Source organism: Nomascus leucogenys, chromosome 10 (genome assembly GCF_006542625.1).
Source record: "Nomascus leucogenys isolate Asia chromosome 10, Asia_NLE_v1, whole genome shotgun sequence".
NCBI classification, from domain to species: domain Eukaryota; kingdom Metazoa; phylum Chordata; class Mammalia; order Primates; family Hylobatidae; genus Nomascus; species Nomascus leucogenys.
This window is the reverse complement of record NC_044390.1, coordinates 54,938,313-54,959,339: the sequence shown is the minus strand read 5'-3', so window position 1 is coordinate 54,959,339 and position 21,027 is coordinate 54,938,313. Positions and strand designations below refer to the sequence as shown.

Sequence of the window (21,027 nt, the reverse complement as noted above, 5' to 3'; positions counted from 1 at the left end):
TTGCCCAGTCTGGAGTGCAATGGCACAATCTTGGCTCACTGCAACTTCCATCTCCCAGGTTCAAGCTGTTATAAGTAAAATGTTTATTCAGAAACAGAATGCTTGTTCCTTGGTACCACAAGGAAAAATCAGCATTCAGACAAAAAGTTTTCTCAGCAAGGCAAATTTACTTTCTGCAGAAAGGGTGCTCCTCACAGATGGAACAATGGCGAGAGCACACCCGAACAAAGGAGGGAAGCCATTTTTATCCCTTCTGCAGCTTGTTCCTGCTGCTGTGTCCTATCTCCATTGGCTGGAGCCAGACCTCACAATCTAAGCTAAACCTAATGGCTAATAACTTAAAACTTTCCTAAATAGGTAAAGGCAAAGGAGAACAAAGGAAAAAGAGAAAGTTGACTCATTCCCTTATATCTAACATCTCTTACGTCTAAAACAAATATCTTGGTTAAAGTACAAGGACATAGAATGTACTCATTCCCTTATATCTAACATCTCTTACATCAAAAACAAATATCTTGGTTAAAGTACAAGGATATAGAATGTACTCATTCCCTTATATCCAAAATCTCTTACATCAAAAACAAACGTCTTGGTTAAAGTACAAGGACATAGAATGTACTCATTCCCTTATATCTAACATCCCTTATGTCTAAAACAAATATTTTCGGTTAAAGTACAAGGACATAGAATGTACATTATTTCTAACAGTTATGATTTATTCTTTAATAAGAGGGAAACTTTGAAGAGGAACTTTTTTACTTTCTACAAAGTGTTTCTCCTGCCTCAGCCTCCGGAGTAACTGGGATTACAGGCATTCACCACCACACCTGGCTAATTTTGTATTTTTAGTAGAGACGGGGTTTCTCCATGTTGATCAGGCTGGTCTCAAGCTCCCAGCCTCAGGTGATCCACCTGCCTCGGCTTCCCAAAGTGCTGGCATTATAGGCATGAGCCACCGCACCTGGCCCTCAGATATGTTTTTGTCATTTTACTCTTCCTTCAGGACTCCAGTGACATGAAGGACCTTTGGTTATTATCTCGTGTCCCTGAGGCTGCTTATTTTATTCTATCTTTTAATCTCTCTGTTAGATGGGATAATTTACATTGATCTGCCTTTAAGTTCACAGGTCCTTTGGCCCTTTCCTATTTATCTCCATTCTCTTATTTATTTATCTATTTATTTTTTGAGATAGGGTCTCACTCTGTCATCCAGGCTGGAAAGCCATGGAGCAAGCATGGCTCACTGTAGCCCCAACCTCCCAGGCTCAACAATCCTTCTGCTTCAGCTTCCTGAGTAGCTGGAACTACAGGTGTGCGCCACCAAGCCTGGCTAATTTTAGAAAAAAAATTTGTAGAGATGAGGGTCTTCCTGTGTTGACCTGCCTGATCTAGAACTCCTGGGGCAAGTGATCTTCCCACCGCAGCCTCCCAAAGTGCTGGGATTACAGGCATGAGCCACTGTACCTGGCCTCCATTCTGCTATCAAGTCCATTGAGCAAGTTGTTTATTTCAGTTATTATATTTTTTAAATTTCTCCATTTGATTCTTCTCTTTTTTTTTTTTTTTTTTTTTTTTTGAGACAGGGTCTTACTCTGTTGCCCAGGCTGGAGTATAGTGGTGCAGTTATAGCTCACTGCAGCCTCAACCTCCTATGTTCAAGTGATCTTCCCATCTGAGTGTGCTGAGTAGCTGAGACCACAGGCATGCACCACCATGCCTGGCTAATTTTTTTTATTTTTTATTTTGTAGAGACCAGGACTTGCTGTGTTATCCAGGCTGGTCTCAAGCTCCTGGTTGATTCTTCTTTATCATCTGTTTCTTTGCTGAGATTTTCTATTTTAACATTTGTTGCAAGCTTTTGCAATTTTAAAAATAGCTGTTTAAAGTCTTCGTCAGATAATCCCAACATCTGTGAAGTGTTGACAGTGGTTGATTGGGTTTTCCAGGCAAGTTGACATTTTCGTGGTTGTTTGTATGCTGAGTAATTTTGGATTGCATCCTGGGCTTTTTGAGCATTATGTGGTGATATTCTAGGTCTTGTTTAAGCTATATGAGAAATATTGATATTTTTGTTTTAGCCGACTGCCAATCTTACTTTCAGGCCACAAGTTCCAACCCCCAACCTGTAGGCCACGAACATCACATCAGTTTTTAAAGCCCCTGTGCCATTTCCTGGTCAGATCTCCTGGGTGTGCACTGCCCAGTGGTCAGTCTGGGACTGGGGTGGTTAGTTCAGTTCTCAAAGTCTTTCGTAAGTCAAAGTATGGTGTACACACAGGATTCACACATGCTCAATTCTAGAGAGTGCTGGAGACATAAACCACTTCATGGGGTGACTTTCCTGAGCTTCTGGCTCTGTGCTGTCTACCTGGTACTTTTCTGATTCCTTGCAGTTTACTCTGTTGCACATGTCTGCCATTGGGCCCACTTCCCAGCCCACATGGAGAGGGAAGAGAGAGAGAAAAGGACAATGGTTGCCCCACCCCCTCGGAACAGTAGCTGGCACCACAGGGCCTGGGGCATGAGGAACAGGGGAGATGGGGGGCTTCTGTGTTTTCCGGGAGAGTCAGGAGTTCCTCTTCTGGCCCCAGAGCCAGGCCTGGAGGCTCCACTGAGCTCTTGTGTGCTCTGTGGTGCACACTTCTGCTTCCAGATTGCTGCTGCACTATCTCATGGGGGGCGGTGGGGACACTGCATTCGTGGCTCTTCCCTGGTCCACCTGCTGCTGCCTTCAGTCTTCCAGCAGCTGCCAAGTGTCCTGCCCAGGTTTCAGAGCTGTAGTCAGTGGCAGAACGGGCACCAGCGGGCCCACCTCGCGAGCCGCTTGCTTTCTTTTGTGTTCACGCTGGCCTCATCCCTGCGGTATGGGTGGACTGTGATGGGCTCAGCCAATCCAGTCATGCAGGTCACTCGGGTACCTGTTTCTGACGGCCACAGGCAGTGCAGCATTGAGCACACTTGCTCAGCCCCAGACGTGTGCACTTGGGTGTCTCCGTGACCTGGGCCGGGATTTCCGGAGGGCTGAGGCTGCAGACATGGAATTGCCAAGGAGAGTGCTGCCCAGAAAGACTCTCCTGCACACTCCGTGCGGTGCAGACCTCTTCGCTTTCTTACTTTCTAAGCCATGGGACGGGACAGTGGCCTCGCCAACCATGTTCCCCTCTCCCCTAGGGACCCTTGTCTGATTGTTTATTGAACCGAAAACAGGGTCCATCTGGGTGCCCTGGGGTGCAAAGGCAAGTCCCGGGGGGCAGCTTAGAGAGGGTCGAGCAGGAAAGCGCTGGGGCTGCGGGGGTCCCCGCCACAGTGCGCTGCTGCATGTGGCTCCGCCCGGAAGGATCCCACTCCTCCAAACAGGTCAGCACAAGGGCAGCTGTCAGAATGCCGCCTTCCTACGTGGCTTGCAGAGCTGGCAGCTGGGTCAACATTTGCCTCCAGATGCAATCATCTGAGTGGAGCCTCGTACTTAACACAGCCGGGCCCTGAGCAAGCATCCCTTCAGCACCCGCCCTGGGAAGGGCACCAGCTCTGCGTGGCTGGTCACACCTCAGCTGAGAAGGTTCTGAGTGCTGCCTGCAGGGCCAAGATCAGCCTCGTGGGCTGGGCGGCTTTTCAGCCCCACTTCCTGGGCCTGCTCTTGTGGCATTCATGACCTCATGTGTTCAGTTACAGCTGGCTGCCAGGGACAGTCCCAATCCCTGAGGGGGAGGCAGCACCCAAGGGGAATTAGGGGCCATCACAGTCGAGTAGAGGGCCCTCCGAGAAAGAGGCAGGCGAAATCCCAGTGCTTGGGCTCCTGGAGCCCCGGCCGGTGAGGGTCCCGAGCTCCTGAGCCTCCGCGTGCCCACTGAGCACCTGCTGCCACGCACGCTGTTTCTGGTGCTGGACATGGCAGTGCGCAGCCCCACGTGGCTTCCTCCAGCAGGAAGACAGAGACAGACAAGCAGGCAGATGCAGGGAAGCTGTTGTGTGCCATGGGATCAGGGAGCTGCTTACGAGATGAGGACAGGACAGCACGAGGAGGCGAGGCTGGGGAAGGTGACAGAACCAGAGCCCTTGGGGCCATGTCTGGTTCCCTGCCCCTCCCAGGGCTGTCATTTGCTTGGCACCTCAGTTTTCCCGATTCCCTCAGAGGCGGCAGGCTGGTGAGGGGCTTTTTTTGTCTACGCAGTGCTTTTTGGACATCATGCATAAGACTGCACGGACTCTCCTGCCACTCTGCAGACAGGAAATGCAGGCCCTGCACATGTTAGCCTGGCCGAAGCCAGCATCTGGGCCCAGGTGTCCAAGTCGGTGGCCTTTGGCCCACTTGCTGGTGTGGGCATGGCCTCGTGCAGCGTGGCAGTGTGCAGTGGTGGCCAGGGCTGCAGCCCCAGCGATTCTTCTGTCTGTCACTCTGTGCCCTCAGCACTGGGCCTCCGATCTGTGCCTGTTTCCTTACCTCTAAAATGGATGCAAGAAGAGATGCTCCAGCATCTTGCTCACTCAGGACAGGCTGAGGGGTGCAGGACCATTGCCCTGGTGTGGATTTTTAATTGCACTTTCAGATGCATCTCGGCATGCGCAGTGGGTTACAGCCCCTCAGGTCATCTCCCCACGGTCCCTGCCCCAGAGGTTGTCGAGGCGTGTGTGGAGCAATGCCTAGCGCAGTGGAAATGCTGTCAGTGTCAGCCACTGTGACTGGATTTAAGTTGATTATCTTGGATCAAGTGTTATCACACTTCAGGGTGGCCCTGGGAAGCAGGAAGGGGTCAGGACCCAGGAAGCACCATCTCTCATAAGCCCTAGGGGGTTAGGGGCCAGTGGCCTCCCTGGGAGGCCAAGAGGAGAAACAGCTTTCAAGAAAAGCAAGTCTGGCCTGGTTCAAGAGACACCAGCCCAGCCCATCGGGTGAGCAGGGACCATAGGGTCCTGGCCTGGGTCCAGCCAAGCTCATGGCCTCTCGAGGCTGACTCAGCATGGGGACCAGCTGCCGGGCCAGCCCGGAGCATTCAGGGGGCTCCTGGGAGGGAGGGACTGGTGCCTGATAGAGAACCCTCAGAGGGGGCTCCAGGCATGCGTCATCAGGCCCCAGTGTGGCCTGAGGCCTAGAGAGCAGGACCCACAGTGTCCACCTCATGTCCACAGGGCCTCAGCGTGAAGGCTGGAGGGGTAAGCCTGGGGACCCTCAGCCAGGCGTGGGTTGGTGTGGGTTAGGGGTAGGCCTTAGCCACAGCTGGGACTCCCCCAGCTCAGGGGATGCCCAGGAGAAGGATGGGCTTGGAGGTGAGAAGGGCGTTGAGAGTGGGGTGGCCAGAGGGTCACATGATGTGGCAGGAGGCAGTGGCTGGTGAGTTGGGGACCTCCCCTCATGCCCACACCGCCACCCCCAGGTCAGCGCCAATGGCAACGTCCTGCGCAGCGAGATCGTGGGCTCCATCAAGATGCGAGTCTTCCTCTCGGGCATGCCTGAGCTGCGCCTGGGCCTCAACGACAAGGTCCTCTTTGACAACACGGGCCGTGAGTACCCTTGCCAAGGGCCCTGCCCGTGAGGATGGCTTCATCACGCACACACACTACAGCCCAGGGCAGGGTTGGGCCAGGCGGAGGAACGAGCTGGTTTCAAGCACTTGATTTAGCAGCATTTCACACTGCTTGAAACAGCTGTGTAGAATATTCATCCATCCCTGGACATAGAAGGCACAGGGTAGTGAAAATCCTCCAGTCCAGCTAGGAGGCCCCCGTCACCCAGCCTCACACGCCAGGTCCTGCACGCTGCCCTGCACTGCCCGGGCTGCTGGGACTTAGGCTGAGGCCTTGCTCTCTCCCTCCCAGGCCAAGTTTCTCCCCTCACCTTGGGCCCTAGGTGTGGGCTTTGTGAAGGCCACGCACGGTGATTCTCGCTCCCGCCGCCTGGCCTCTAACACTTCCCACAGCAGGGCGGGGGCAGAGGGGCTCAGGGCCTGGTTTTGGGAACTCTGCCTCCCACCTCTCAGCTGTCACAGGCCACTGGAAGAGGGCGCAATGGCTGGGCATGCCCCCGTTCCTGGCCCGGTGAGGGCTTCTCGGGCATCAGCCCATCAGGGCAGCTCCCCGCCCGGGGCTGGGCAGGGCCCCACCCACATAGCCTTCAGTGAGGTGGGAAACAAGGCAGGACCCAGGACCCCGTAGATGCCAGGGCCTGAACCCTTGGGGAGCCCTGAGCCGTCCCCCACCCGAGTCCACTGATCAATCATTCAGTGAACGTGCCCTGAGCAGGTCCCCTGGCTGGGCCCTGGGATGGCCGCTGGGGACTCAGCATGAACCAGACACACCACCCCTGCCCCCAGGGACCCCAGGAGTGTGAGGGGTGACGGTGCAGTTGTTTTGGGACCCAGCCCGCTTGGTGTTTGTGGCCCAGGCTGCTCTTAGTGCATGGACTGGGAGCCCTGCTCTGCCAGGGTGGGTCCCAGGTGGTAGGAGTACTGCTGAGACAGTGACCCGGAGGGCCTAGGTCTGTCCTACCCTCACCCCCGACCCCAGGCGGCAAAAGCAAATCTGTGGAGCTGGAGGATGTGAAGTTCCACCAGTGTGTGCGGCTATCACGCTTCGAGAACGACCGCACCATCTCCTTCATCCCGCCCGACGGCGAGTTCGAGCTCATGTCCTACCGCCTCAACACCCATGTGAGTGTGCCACCCTGGGGCTGGGCTGTCGGCGGACTCCTCCCCTTCACCTCCAGGAGGTGAAGCCCAGGCAGGCTCCAGGGCCAGCCCCACCCCACGCTCCATGAGCTGCCTGGCTCTGCAGAGATGGAGTCTGAGGACCTGGGACTCCGAGATTTCTGAGGGGCACAGACCACTTTGGCCACCACCACCCCTTTCCCAGGCAGCCCCCAAAGCAGGCCCTGGTCATGTTTTCTGCATTTACACCAAGGCCTCCCCGGTAGCTCCCGGCTGCCTCGGCCTATCTGCCCTGGCCCTCCCTAACACTGGCTGTGCACTTCCCGCAGGGCTCTGGGCAGATGGTCCCTTGCCCTGGGCCTTGGTTTCCCCTCTGAAATGGGCCTTTGTCAAACACAGCCAGGTGTGAGCACCCTCTTTGCCCTCGGCAGGTCAAGCCTTTGATATGGATCGAGTCGGTGATCGAGAAGCACTCCCACAGCCGCATCGAGTACATGATCAAGGTGCGTGGGCCGAGGCCACCCACTGAGGGCCTTCTGGTGTCTCTGGCCCGTCCCACGGGCCTAACCGAGGGCTGGGGGTGCCGTAGGGCTGCCATCCGTGCACCCTCGCTGTGGCCTCAGATGCAGGAGTGGCCTGACACTGAGGGGACACCGCCTCGGGCCTGCTCCTAGATGGTACCACTTGTGGGGAGGGGCCTGTAGCCAGGCATCCCGGACACTCCCAGAGGTGTTGCCCCCAGGTGGAGCACGTCTGCCCCTCAGTGACCCTGTCCAGCGCAGCCTGGCCCTGGGACACAGACGTTGTCCTAGGGGGCCAGGGCAGAGGGAGGGATGGGGAGCCTTGGAAGCTGAGCAGACAGGAGGACAAAGATGAAACTTTGGAAATTAGGTCTTGGGAGAGTCTCGAGGGCAGGAGGGGGCGTGGGTAGTGCCTGGAGAAGTGGGGCCAGGGGCGGGGCGAGGGAGGATCCCCCGGGCCAGGCTGAGGGGCATGTGGCCTGGAGAGGCTGGGCCAGCTCACCTTGGCCTCCATAACCCTGGGCCGCATCGGCCTGGCCTGCAGGCCAAAAGCCAGTTCAAGCGGCGGTCAACAGCCAACAACGTGGAGATCCACATTCCCGTGCCCAATGATGCCGACTCACCCAAGTTCAAGACGACGGTGGGGAGCGTCAAGTGGGTCCCTGAGAACAGCGAGATCGTGTGGTCCATCAAGTCCTTCCCGGTGAGCACTCTGTCCAGACATCCATGTGCCCCCCGTGCCTGTGTCTGCAAGGCAGCCTGGGTGCTGCAGGACCCCCTGCACCTCAAGATGGGGTGACAGTGGCCACTGTGTCCCCCACACCTGGGGCTTCTGAAAGGGTGGATGGAGAGCCGAGGACTGGAGGGAAAGTGGGAGGAGGCAGAGGCTGACTTGGCCCCTGGGCCCCTTTCTGCCTTCCTCTTGTTTGTGAACCAGCCTCTGTCTTCACCTCAGGGCAGTGTCCTCTCCCTCCCTCTCTGTGATGCCCCTGAGTACTGATGTGAGATGGGGCTCCTGTCCATGCAGGCCCTGAAGGAGTCCCGTCCACACTGGCAGGTCCAGGGCCCTTTCCATGCAAGCTCAGCCTTGCTTGCCATCGAGGGACACAGCTGCCTGTAGGCTGGAGCAGCACAGCCTCCAGAGCCCTGCACCAGCCGCCCATGTCCTGGGCCTGCTCTGCGCCGGCATGGCTTCCCTGGCACCGTGTTAAGGATTCTGAGGAGCTGAGTCTGGGCTTGCCGGTTGTACACAGTGCACAGAGAGGCTAGGCCCGGGCATGGCTCTGGAGCTGAGCCGGGTGGCACTGACCTGCTCTGCCAGGCGGGCTCAGGGCAGGTGCTGCTTTCCATGTTCTCCCCTCTCTCTCCATCTGCATCCCAGGGGGACTTGGGGACAGCCCCAGCTGAGTTAAGCTGGAAATGCTGCAATTCAAGTGCCTTGAATTTGATGATGGTACTTTCCCTCCCAGCCTCAGTCTAATCACATGACATAAAATGCAGAAAGTAGAGGAAAAAGAGAGAAAAGCCCGTTACCCCACCACCTAATACTCCCATCAGCCTTTCTGCACGTCTCCTTCTCACCTTTCTTTCTGCGTATTTTGCTTTTCCTCATTATACGTAAGTAGAGCCAGCTCAGCGCCTGCCCTTCTACGCAGCACTGCGGCAGAGCGTTTTCCTTCTGGTGTTGACTGTCTTCTTGGCGGTCAGCTTTGGGAGCTGTGGATATTCCATGGAGGGGTGGTGACCATCCCGGATTGTTGGATTAGCTCCTCGTTTCCTGCAATTCCACTGTCGAAAATAGTGTTTATCATTTAAAACAGACTGGGAGAATACCTCATCAAATAAACAGCATGGTGTGCTGTAGACGGGGGAGGAAGGGACAGGGCGAAGGGCTGAGACACAGGCCAGCGTGGACTGTGCTTGTGTAGATTTGACTTCGAAGCCATGCACGGGCACACTTCATTTTGTGCTTCCCAGATACTGCATTTTTATTTTTGTTTTAGTTTTTAAACAAATGGAAGGTTTGTGGCAACCCTGCATTGAGCAAGTCTGTTGGCATCATTATTCCAACAGCATGTGCTCACTTCGTGTCTCTGTGTTGTCACTTTTTAGCAATAAAGTATGTTTTAACTAAGGTATGTACATTCTCTTAGACATAATACTGTTGCACATTCAGGCTACAGTATACGGTAACCTTTTTTTTTTTTTTTTTTTTTTTTTGAGACAGAGTCTCACTCTGTTGCCCAGGCTGGAGTGCCGTGGCATGATCTCGGCTCACTGCAACCTCCACCTCCCAGGTTCAAGTTATTCTCCTGCTTCAGTCTCCTGAGCAGCTGGGATTACAGGCATGCATCACCACACCTGGCTAATTTTTGTAGTTTTAGTAGAGATGGGGTTTCACCATGTTGGCCAAGCTGGTCACGAACTCCTGACCTTGTGATCTGCCCAAATCAGCCTCCCAAAGTGCTGGGATTACAGGTGTGGGCCACCGCACCTGGCTGATAAACGTAACTTTTACATGCACTGAGAAACCAAAAAATGTGTGTGACTTGCCTAACTGTGCTATATGCTTTATGGCAGTAGTCTGGAACCAAACCTGCAGTGTCTGAAGGTACACCTGTCAGTGCCTTCCATGCATAGAAAACAAAATTAAATCACAATGGAGAAAAGGTAATTCCTAAAAACCAAAAGCAAAATTAATTCATCAGCGTATCAAGTTGATGACAACCACAGAGACACATCACTTCAAGTAACATACCCTAAGGACAAAAGGAACTGCAAAAAATAAATTTTAAGAAATACAGAGAGGGCCGGGCGATGTGGCTCACGCCTGTAATCCCAGCACTTTGGGAGGCCGAGGCGGGCGGATCACAAAGTTAGGAGATCGAGACCATCCTGGCTAACACGGTGGAACCCTGTCTCTACTAAAAATGCAAAAAGTTAGCCGGGTGTGGTGGCAGGTGCCTGTAGTCCCAGCTACTCGGGAGGCTGAGGTGGGAGAATGGCGTGAACTTGGGAGGCGGAGCTTGCAGTGAGCCGAGATTGCGCCACTGCACTCCAGCCTAGGCGACAGAGCGAGACTCCATCTCAAAAAAAAAGAAAAAAAAATACAGAGAGATAGATTAGACATACAGATTAGACAGATAGATAGACAGATACCCTTCCTCCTTTCTTAGATTGTTCCGTACTAAAAGTTTTTTTTGTTGTTGTTAGTTTTTTCTTTTTCTGAGATGAAGTCTCGCTCTGTTGCCCAGGCTGGAGTGCAGAGGCACGATCTCAGCTTACTGCAACCTCCACCTCCCGGGTTCAAGTGATTCTCCTGCCTCAGCTTCCCAAGTAGCCAATATTACAGGCACATGCCACCATGCCCAGTAATTTGTGTATTTTTAGTAGAAACAGAGTTTCGCTATGTTGCTCAGGCTGGTCTCAAACTCCTGACCTCAGGTGATCTGCCTGCTTCGGCCTCCCAAAGTGCTGGGATGACAGGCGTGAGCCACCATGCCTGGCTTATTGTGAATAATGCTGCTATGAACGTGAGTGCACAAATATCTCTTCAGGACCCAGCTTTCATTTGTTTTGGGTGTATCCCCAGAAGTGGAATTGCTGGATCATATACTAATTCTATTTTCAATTTTTTGTGGAAGTGCCATAGTGTAGGCTATTTGCTTTTAAACCTAGAGTGTTTCTCAGTCCTGTCCCTACTGCTGTCTGTTACCAGGGTAGAGAATTTGATGTGTGCCCATGGGTGGCCATGGCACCATGACACTGTCCACCTGGATGGAGATCTGGGCCGGGTCTTGCGTCCAGGCCTTCTCCTGGCTCTCTCTGCATCTCCCATAGCATCTGCTTCACAGAAGTTGCTGCCATATTACTTGGTGCATGGGTACCTGTGACTATTGTGTTGTCCCTGTGGCTTATGGGACGGCAGCCTCTAGGATTGTGGCCTGTCCTCCTGTGCACCTGTCATTCTCCCTTGTGATGATGGCAGCCCTGTCCTCTTTTATCTGCCTTTGGCAGCACGCTTGTCAATGCCTGTTCTTCCTACCCGGAGAGCCCTTCTCACTGTGCCTTTGTGGCGTCGAGTGGGTTTTGGTGTGTGAGCCGGCGCCAGCCTACAGCTCTCATTGAGAGCAGAATTAAACCCACTCGGTTCAACGTGACGACACAGGCTGGGCGTGCAGGCCTCCATCGCCCCTGGGGAGGGTCTGCTTCCCTGCATTTTCTTTGTCTTGTGTTTTCCCTTCAGTCTTTGCTAAGGTTCAGATTTGGGGTCTGGCTGAGTGTTTGGGGCACAGGCTAGTCACCGAGCGGGTTAGTTCCTTTGCTGCCTACTTTACCAGTTGCTAATGTCGCATCTTCCCCCCGTCATCCTCCAGGAGTCTGTACTCAGCACACGTCACCAAGTCAGGCAGAATCCTCACTGTCACGCTGCCCTGGTGGCAGTAGGCAGAGATGGACCACTCAGCCCTGCCCCAGGTGCACAGGGACGGCCCCTGCTCTGAGGCAGAACAGCCCTAGGCGGCAGCAGCTCCCACGGAACCTTGGCCTGAGCCCTGGGGAGCAGAGACTGTGGGGTGCCAGGCGTGGCCAGAGCTAAGATCGTGCCCCCAACTGCTCAGGGCAAGACCAGGCAATGGGGACGACCAGGCTGTGACCTGTTGCTCCTCAAGGCAGGGAGAGGGTGAAGGTCACAGCCAGAACTCGGGTACCAGTCAGAGCCACAGCCGCCCCTGCTCACCCTCAGGAGCAGGACCCAGGGCTGAATCATCACTCCGTGCACGCTCCTTAGTTTCTTCCTTTTGCCGCCTCTCCCTGGTCATGGTTCTCACCTGGACACTCTCTTTTCTTTCACACGCTGTCCTGAGACTGGGCGCATGGCCCCTGTCCCTGGCAGCCCTCCCTTGCTATGGTCATTACACACTCTTCCTTCCCATGGCTGGTCTGTCTGGTTCCCCAGCCTTGGAGGAAAGTGCATTAGGGGAGCTGGGCGGGGGGTGCTGGGCCACTGCAGATCACACTGGCAGGGGCTTGGTGACTGGGGCTGGCGGCTTGGTGAGCTCAGCTCTGGGCGCCCGGGTGTCCTCATGGGGCAGCTGGACACCCCAGAGCAGGGGCTGTCCTTACCAGCCTGGGGCAGCACAGGGCCGAGCTTTGGCTCCCCAGCACAGGGGCTCATGCTCCCCTCCCTGGACTGGGGTGAGTGGTCAGTCTCTGCCCATCGCCACTAGGGCCAGAGCTGTTGGCTGAGCTGGGGCAGGGCCTAGGCCTGAGCGCCTCCCCTGTCTGCTCCCCAGGGCGGCAAGGAGTACCTGATGCGGGCCCACTTCGGCCTGCCCAGCGTGGAGGCCGAGGACAAGGAGGGCAAGCCCCCGATCAGTGTCAAGTTCGAGATCCCTTACTTCACTACCTCCGGCATCCAGGTATGTAAGGCCCAGGTGGCCAGGGCCCAGAACAGGGACAGAGGCCGCAGGTGACAGACATCAACGCAGCCAGCTTGGGAAAGGGTGTCGGTCAGCTGGAATCAGGACCCTGCTCTGCTGCCGGCCTCTGCCTCCCCACAGACGGGGAGAGGCCAGGCTGCCTCTGCTCAGCCCTGACCCCTGAGCTCAAAGCTCACTCATTCTGCCCCAAAACTAGCGTTTGAGGCTCTGCCATCCACACTCATGCCGCATGGGTGCTCTTTTCCTTGACACCCCCTTCAGAAGCCCACAGAGGGAGAAGAGGCTCCCAGAGAGCCAGGGGCCTTCTGGCCGGGCCCCCCCAGCAGGCTGCTGAGGCCGTGTCTGAGCCACATCCTGGCTGCTCACCGCGTCCAGAGGCAGCTCTGCCTTCCCACACATTTGCATGGTCCAGACAAATCCCTTTCACCCCCCTGAGACCTGTGCTCATCCTCTCATCACGGCCTCCCCTGCCAGCCCCAGGCTGCCCCAGCAGGAATGATTAAGGGGGAACCAACAGGGCAGGAGCCTGTGGTGCTCAGGGCCCTGCTACCTGTGCCCCAGGTGCGCTACCTGAAGATAATTGAGAAGAGTGGGTACCAGGCCCTGCCCTGGGTGCGTTATATCACGCAGAACGGAGGTGAGTGAGGTCCCACCCATGGGGTGGGGTTGTGCGGAGGGATCCTCTATGGCTGCCCCCAGGGTGGAGCCATCGGGTCATGTCCCGAAAGCCGGGAGGGTGCAGAGCCCAGCATGACACCTCCCTCCTGTCTCCTAGATTACCAGCTCCGGACCCAGTGAGGAACTGTCTCGGCCAACACCCTGGCCTCGGGGCTCCTGGTGGCAGCACCAGGGGACACACCTGCCAAGCCCACCAGATGGAGGGGCCCTCCCTGGTCTCTGGCCATCCTCCCAGCCTCCACCCAGGGACCCCTGCCTTCCCCAGGCCACCTGCTCTGCTGTCGACACTCGTCTCAGAAGCCCCTTTCCCAGAAGAGGCTGGTCTTCGAGAAGTCTCATTTCTTTGCCCCTGAAGTCAGTTTCAGGGGAAGGATGTGAAAATTTTCCCTGCAGAGGTTACAGCCTTTTATGCTGTTGAGCTCCCAGGTACCAAAAAGCTTGGCCAACGCTTGCCAGCCAGCCAGCTGCAGATGGCATCTGCCACGAAGGAAGCGCCAGCCTCGCCGGGCCAGCAGGGGCGTCGTTTTGTTGCCATTTTGTTGAACGTTAGGGGTTTATGGGTGCTCCTGGAACTTGTCTTTGTGCGTTCGTTGCTGTTTGTGTTACCCTCACTGTCCCCATGTCCCACCCACGTCCTACAGCACTCAGGCAGCACTTAGTGAGGACAAGCCCTCACCCTTCTTGTCTTCCTTCCCGGCAGCGCCCGCAGCGGGCCGTTTACACGTCGGGGCTGGCACCTGGCGCTCTCGGGGGCCACTGCAGCGTCTGCCTGCTCCCTGGACTCGCAGGCCTCGCTTGTGGCGCTTTCCCAGGGCCAGCCTGGGTCACGAGACGCTGTCACTCAGCCAGATCAGTATTGACCCACCAGGGGAGGTGGGGTTCAGTGAGAGATGCCGGCTTCAGACTTTTTCCCACTGAGGGTCCAGAGAGCGGGGCCACATGTCACCCATGTCTGCGCTTGGTCACCCACCCTCCCCACCCTGTGTATGTTCATGTTATAGTTACATTAAATTCCATTCATTGAATACTCCACAGCCTTCCTCTGATGCAGCGTGGTCCTGACTCCTGCGTGACCACAGGCAGCTGCAGGGCTTGCCTGGTTTCGTTGCCAACCTTCCCCGTGGCCCCACGAGGTGTCACCAGCTCCCTCTGCTTCCCCAGCTGAAACACAGGAAAAGCAGCTGCAGGAAGAGGCAGCTGCAGCGCTGGACCGTGGGCCACCACTCCCGGGCCACACAGAGGAGGCCACGGAGGCAGAGTCTTCTCCTCTCATCCAATCTGCTCCACCCTCAGATGGCCAACAGCTTGTCCCCACCTCTCCCCAACCTAATGGCCCACTCAGAGCGTGGTGCTTGTGTCCACAGCAGCATCCCCTGTGTCCTAGCCCTGACCTGCCGAAGCGGAGGCTCTGGGGCCAGAGTCCCAGAAAACATTAACAAGGCCCCCAGGTGCTGCTTCTGTGAACTGCTACTTGGTCCATGGGGGAAATAGCACATAGGCAGAAAGTGCCGCCTGCTCTTGGCCCTCTCCTGTCCTGCAGAGCTCGTCCTCAGGTGTCTAGTGGGCATCCGACCTAACAGCCCAAGTAGAACCTTCCGCCCACGTAGGTCTTCCCCATCTCAGTCAATGATGCTGCCCCAGCCCAGGCCTCAGACCAAAGCCCTGGAGGCATCCCTGGGGCCCCTCCCCTCACTGTCCACACCCATGTTGGCAGCCAGCCCTGATGGCCCCTCCAGAAAACCCTGGGGCTGACCCCATTTGCCATCCTCGCTGCCACCCCCGGGGCCAAACTCCAGTGTGGGCTGTCACTGTCCCCACCCTGCAGAGCCCCCATGCTGGGATGCTGCAGGGACAGGAGAGGGCTGGTCCACAGGACAGAAGAGAGACTTCAGTTTCCAGCAACTTACCAGATAAGACCTGCAAACCCTCCACTACAGACTGTAGAAATGCAGAAAATAAAGCAGATGCACCTAGCCATGCCCATAAAACAGCAAGGAGATCTGCAGGAGCCCAAGAAGAAGGAAGTAGACGCGGAAGACAGCATGGGGGCTCACGCCAGAGTTGCTCTTGGAAAGTACAGGGTTTAGGTTTGGGGGCAGGTGGCAGACAGGACTTTGGGCGTCAGGAAGATGGTGAAATACAGTGGAGACAACTCCTGCATGAAGCTGGGATCCTCGAGGGTCATGACACTTTACAGTAAAAATATGGACTAGAAAAAACATTTGCCCTCCACCCCTGACAATAAGCACTGTGTCCTCTCTCTGCCTGAGATCCACAGGAGAAAAAGTCACCACTCATTTAGACCCGACACTTGTAATATCAATATGGTTTGCAGACAACCAGGCCAAGATGTTTATGACACAAAACCTCCCTGGAGGGACCTAACTTCATCCCTTGTTACTGAAGATCCTCGCACACAATCCACCCTAAACATGAGGGCACATCCTGAAAATTACAAAACACGTGCGTGAAAGTAAACTTGAAACAGCAGGATCAGATCCTCATGAACTTCGAAGATTATCGGGCATGTAAACAAATACATTGCAGTCAATCTGCTCCAAGTGCTTAAAGGCACAGAGACTCTGAATAGAAAAGAACAAAATGCTGTTAAGACAGAGCTGTTACAACATCCAACAAGGCAAATAATTTGCATGCGGGTTATAACGTCTACAAATCAGAAAAAGAAAACCTAACAAAATGGGCAGCGTGTGAACAAACAGTATGAAATACAAACGGTGAACGTTCGGCCAGGCATGGTGGCTCACGCCTGTAAGCCCAATACTTTGGAAAGCCGAGGCAGACCAATCACTGGAGGTCAAGAGTTCGAGACCAGCATGGCCAGCATGGTGAAGCCCCGTCTATACTAAAATACAAGAATTAGCCAGGCGTGGTGGTGCGTGCCTGTCATCCCAGCTACTCAGGATGCTGAAGCAGGAGAATGGCTTGAACCCAGGAGGTGGAGGTTGCAGTGAGCCAAGATCGCATTACTGCACTTCAGCCTGGGCAACAGAGTGAGACTCCATCTCAAAACACAACAAAAACCGGCCTAGCGCAGTGGCTCACACCTGTAATCCCAGCACTTTGGGAGGCCGAGACGGGGGTGGATCACCTGAGGTCAGGAGGCCGAGACCAACCTGGTCAACATGGAGAGACCCCATCTCTACTAAAAATACCAAAATTAGCCAAGCATGGTGGTGGGTGCTTGTAATCCCAGTTGCTCGGGAGGCTGAGGCAGCAGAATCATTTGAACCCCAGGAGGCAGAGGTTGCAGTGAGCCGAGATCATACCACTGCACTCCAGCCTGGGCAACAGAGCAAGACTTCATCTCAAAAGAAAAAAAAAAAAAAAAGGCAAACGTTCAACCATGTAGGTATTCAGGAAATACGTACACATAAACCAAGACCACAGTTAGATGCTATTTGCATCAGGTTGGCCCAAAAAAAAAATTTTTTTTTTTTTTGAGACAGGGTCTTGCTATGTTACCCAGGCTGGAGTGCAGTGGCGTGATCACGGCTCACTGCAGCCTCGAGCTGCCAGGCTCAACCAATCCTCCTGCCTCAGCCTCTTGAGCTGGGGCTACAAGCACATGCCACCACGCTGGGCCAATTTTTCATACTTTTTATAGAGATGGGGTCTCATCATTTTGTCCACACTGGTCTCCAACTCCTGGGCTCAAGCCATCATCCCGCCTCGGTCTCCCAAAGTGCTGGGATTACAGGCGTGAGCCACTTCGCCCCACCTCCTAAACATCTACAACATGCTAGCTATGTACTGACTATGGGAAAGCTGAGAACATCCTCCCCGAAATCATCTTTATGCCAGAATTCTCTTGCAGAACTCTAGTTGAGAAAAGCCCTGAGAAGTCCATGCACAAATATGTAGAGAAATATCAGGTGTACAGTTACACTTACAGCAGCATAGTTCATGATAGCAGGAAATTGGAAAGCAACCAAAAGTCCTTCAATAGGAAAAGGGACCATCATAATCCATTCACACAAGAGATTACAAAAGTGATTCAACTAGAGCAGTGATATGGTTCAGAATACACCTTAAGCAACATAGAGCGGGAAAAATGTTTACAAAAGAAAGTGTGCAGTATGGAAATAATAATTTTGTGTGCTTAGGGATCTATATATATCCAGCAAAAGTCTAACGAAAGGCTTGACAATTTGAAAAAATTCACATCCCTGGTTATCTCTGAAAGGCAAAAACAGGAAGGGGGTACGACTGGGGCCTCTGCTGTGTTGGCAGTTTCCTTAAGCTTGGTATTGCTTAGTGGCTTGTTCTTTATTCTTTATGTGTTGTGTTTTGTTTTGTTTTGTTTTGTTTTGTTTTTTGACGCTCTCGCTCTGTTGCCCAGGCCAAAGTGCAGTGGCATGGTCACGGCTCACTGCAGCTTCAAACTCCTGGGCTCAAGCGATTCCCCCACCTTGGCTTCCCAAAGGGCTGGGATTACAGGCATGAGCCACCGCGCCCGGCCAGTTCTCTCTTTTTTTTTTTAAAGACAGTGCAAAGCTGGGCATGGTAGCAGGCACCTGTAGGCCCAACTACTTGGGAGGCTGAGGCTAGAGGATTACTTGAGCCCAGGAGTTTAAGGCCAGCCTGGGCAACACAGTGAGACCCTGTCTCTAAAATAAACCAACAAAACACCCCCAAAAGATGACAATGCAGATTTGGAAGAAAAAAATTGATTAAAATGTAGTCATAAAAATCAACAACTTGGGGCCGGGCATGGTGGCTCACGCCTATAATTCCATAATTTTGGGAGGCCAAGGCGGCCAGATCATTTTAGGTCAGGAGTTTGAGACCAGCCTGGCCAACATGGTGAAACCTGGTCTCTACTAAAAATACAAAAAAAATTAGCTGGGCGTAGTGGCTCACACCTGTAATCCCAGCTACTCAGGAGGCTGGGGCAGGAGATTCGCTTGAACCCGGAAGATGGAGCTCGCAGTGAGTCAAGATGGCACTGTTATACTCTTGTCTGAGCGACACAGCGAGACACTGTCTCAGAAAAAGAAAAAAATTAACAACTTGGTCGGAGGGTGTTAAAATACAAGTGAGACATAGCTGAGGAGAATTAGTGCACTAGAAGAGAGCTGTCTGAGGCAGTTACCCAGGACATAGCACAGCTAGCGAGACATATATATATTTACAGTCGACCCTCCACATCCATGGGTCCTGCATCCATGGATTCAACCAACAGTGGGTTGAAAATATTTGAAAAACAATTGTAGTCTGTGTCGGACATGTACAGGTTTTCTTTTTTATTGTTATTATTCCTTAAATAATACAGTATAATGATTATGTAGCATCTACATTGTATTAGGTAATCTAGAGATGATTTAAAGATGATGTGCGTAGGATATATGCAAATATTGCGCCATTTGATATAAAAGACTTGAGCATCCTCAGATTTTGGTATCCGAGGGGGAGTCCTGGAAGCAATCCCTTGAGGATATGGAGGGATAACTCTGTGTGTGTATGTGTAGAGGCGGGTGGAGTAAGTGTGTGGTTGACATAAGACAATAAGGCCCAACGTGCCAGCAAGTATCTAACACAAACCAAAATAATGAGAACTTGGGAGCAGCCACATGCAAAGAGATTGTGGCCAGAATTTTCCAAAATTAATCAAAATCTTGAAGTGCTTTTTGTTTTTCATTTTGACGGAGTTTTGCTGTTGTTGCCCAGGCTGGAGTGCAGTGGCAAGATTTCTGCTCACTACAACCTCCGCCTCCTGGGTTCAAGCAATTCTCATGTCTCAGCCTCCCAAGTAGTTGGGATTGCAGGTGCGCACCACCACGGCCGGCTAATTTTTGTATTTTTTGTAGAGATGGGATTTCACCATATTGGTCAGGCTGATCTCGAACTCCTGACCTCAGATGATCTGCCTGCTTCGGCCTCCCAAAGTGCTGGGATTACAGGCATGAGCCACTGTGCCCGGCCTGAAAATCTTGAAATTCTAAGATTCAGGAAACCGTTGAGTCCAAAGCATGATACACAAACCTAAATTCATAACTAAAATAATCATAGTCAAACCACAGAACATATCAGACTCAGGGAAGATTCTAACAGCAACACAAAGAGATTAAAATGTCTCTCCAGGCCAAGCGCGGTGGCTCATGCCTGTAATCCTAGCACTTTGGGAGGCCGAGGCAGGTGGATCACAAGTTCAGGAGATCGAGACCATCCTGGATAACATGGTGAAACCCCGTCTCTACTAAAAATACAAAAAATTAGCCGGGCATGGTGGTGGGCGCCTGTATTCCCAGCTACTTGGGAGGCTGAGGCAGGAGAATGGCGTGAACCCAGGAGGCGGAGCTTGCAGTGAGCCGAGATCGCGCCACTTCACTCCAGCCTGGGCGACACAGTGAGACTCCGTCTCAAATAAATAAATAAATAAATAAATAAATAATAAAATGTCTCTCCAAAAAGCAATTGGACAGAGAACTGGCTTCACAACTGGGACAACAGAAGTCCAAAGATGGGGCATGGCTTCAAATTACTGAGAGAAATGCAGTCTAGAATTCTGTGCCCACCTCATCTGTAAAAGGTAGGACAAGCCAGGCATGGTGGCTCACGCCTGTAATCCCAGCACTCTGGGAGGCCGAGGCGGGCAGATCACTTGAGGTCATGAGTTCGAGACCAGCCTGACCAACATGGAGAAACCCCGTCTCTACTAAAAACACAAAAATTAGCCAGGTGTGGTGACGGTCACCTGTTTTCCCAGCTACTTGGGAGACGGAGGCAGACAGAATTGCTTGAACCAGGGAGACAGAGGTTGTGGTGAGCCGAGATTGTGCCACTGTACTCCAGCTTGGGCAAAGTGAGACTCTGTCTCAAAAAAAAAAAAAAAAACAGGACAAGATAAAAACAATTTATCAATAACAGACTCCCCGAATGAAGGAACTGTGTACATAAGGAAGAAATGTGAGAAGGAATGCCGGAAAACCTTAGAAACCACTGGGTCTGTCTCAACTGGCATTGACTGTGTAAAGCAATAATAACTGACTAACATATAGAGTAGTGACAAAAGGTGCAACTGAAGTACTAGACAACATCCTGGTGTTAATGCCTTTCAAGCTCACTATACTATTTGGGAGGAGATTTGGCTAAAGTTTACGAGGGCCACATATTTATGTATAATTTCTAGACCAGTGGTTGGAAAAGGGTTGAAAGAAAACTTTAACAGATTAATAGGAAGAAGGAAAGGAGAAGGAGGCATAGAAAAATCAGGAGGCACCGGGTGTGGTGGCTCACGCCTGTAATCCCAGCACTTTGGGAGGCTGAGGCAGGCAGATCACCTGAGGTTGGGAGTTCGAGACCAGCCTGACCAACATGAGAAACCCCCGTCTCTACTAAAAATACAAAATTAGCTAGGTGTGGTGGCCCATGCCTGTAATCCCAGCTACTCAGGCGGATGAGGCAGGAGAATCACTTGAACCTGGGAGGCAGAGGTTGTGGTGAGCTGAGATTGCACCATTGCCCTCTAGCCTGGGCAACAAAAGCGAAACTCTATCTCAAAAAAAAAAAAAAAAGAACAATCAGGAGGCCAGGTGCGGTGGCTCATGCCTGTAATCCCAGTGCTTTGGGAGGCTGAGGCTGAGACAAGTGAATTGCTTGAGCCTAGGAGTTTGAGACCAGCCTGGGCAACATGGAGAAACTCTGTCTCTACAAAAATTAGCCAGGCATGGTGGCGCACACCTGTAGTCCACACTACTCAGGAGGCTGAGTTGGGAGGATCACCTG

General features: G+C 53.2%; 1 protein-coding gene across 2 annotated transcripts in view; it reads left to right on the top strand.

Moving 5' to 3' along the window:
• AP1M1 (adaptor related protein complex 1 subunit mu 1) overlaps positions 1 to 14,311 on the top strand; it is a 37,977-nt gene extending 23,666 nt beyond the window's left edge. For both annotated transcript variants that reach the window (XM_003275944.4, XM_003275945.4), the window contains 7 exons: positions 5,373 to 5,499; positions 6,502 to 6,644; positions 7,073 to 7,144; positions 7,707 to 7,865; positions 12,457 to 12,582; positions 13,165 to 13,240; positions 13,379 to 14,311. In XM_003275944.4, coding sequence (XP_003275992.2) covers positions 5,373 to 5,499; positions 6,502 to 6,644; positions 7,073 to 7,144; positions 7,707 to 7,865; positions 12,457 to 12,582; positions 13,165 to 13,240; positions 13,379 to 13,401 — 726 coding nt within the window. In that variant the 3' untranslated portion in view covers positions 13,402 to 14,311. The remainder of the gene's footprint in view (positions 1 to 5,372; positions 5,500 to 6,501; positions 6,645 to 7,072; positions 7,145 to 7,706; positions 7,866 to 12,456; positions 12,583 to 13,164; positions 13,241 to 13,378) is intronic.
• Positions 14,312 to 21,027: the final 6,716 nt, after the last annotated feature.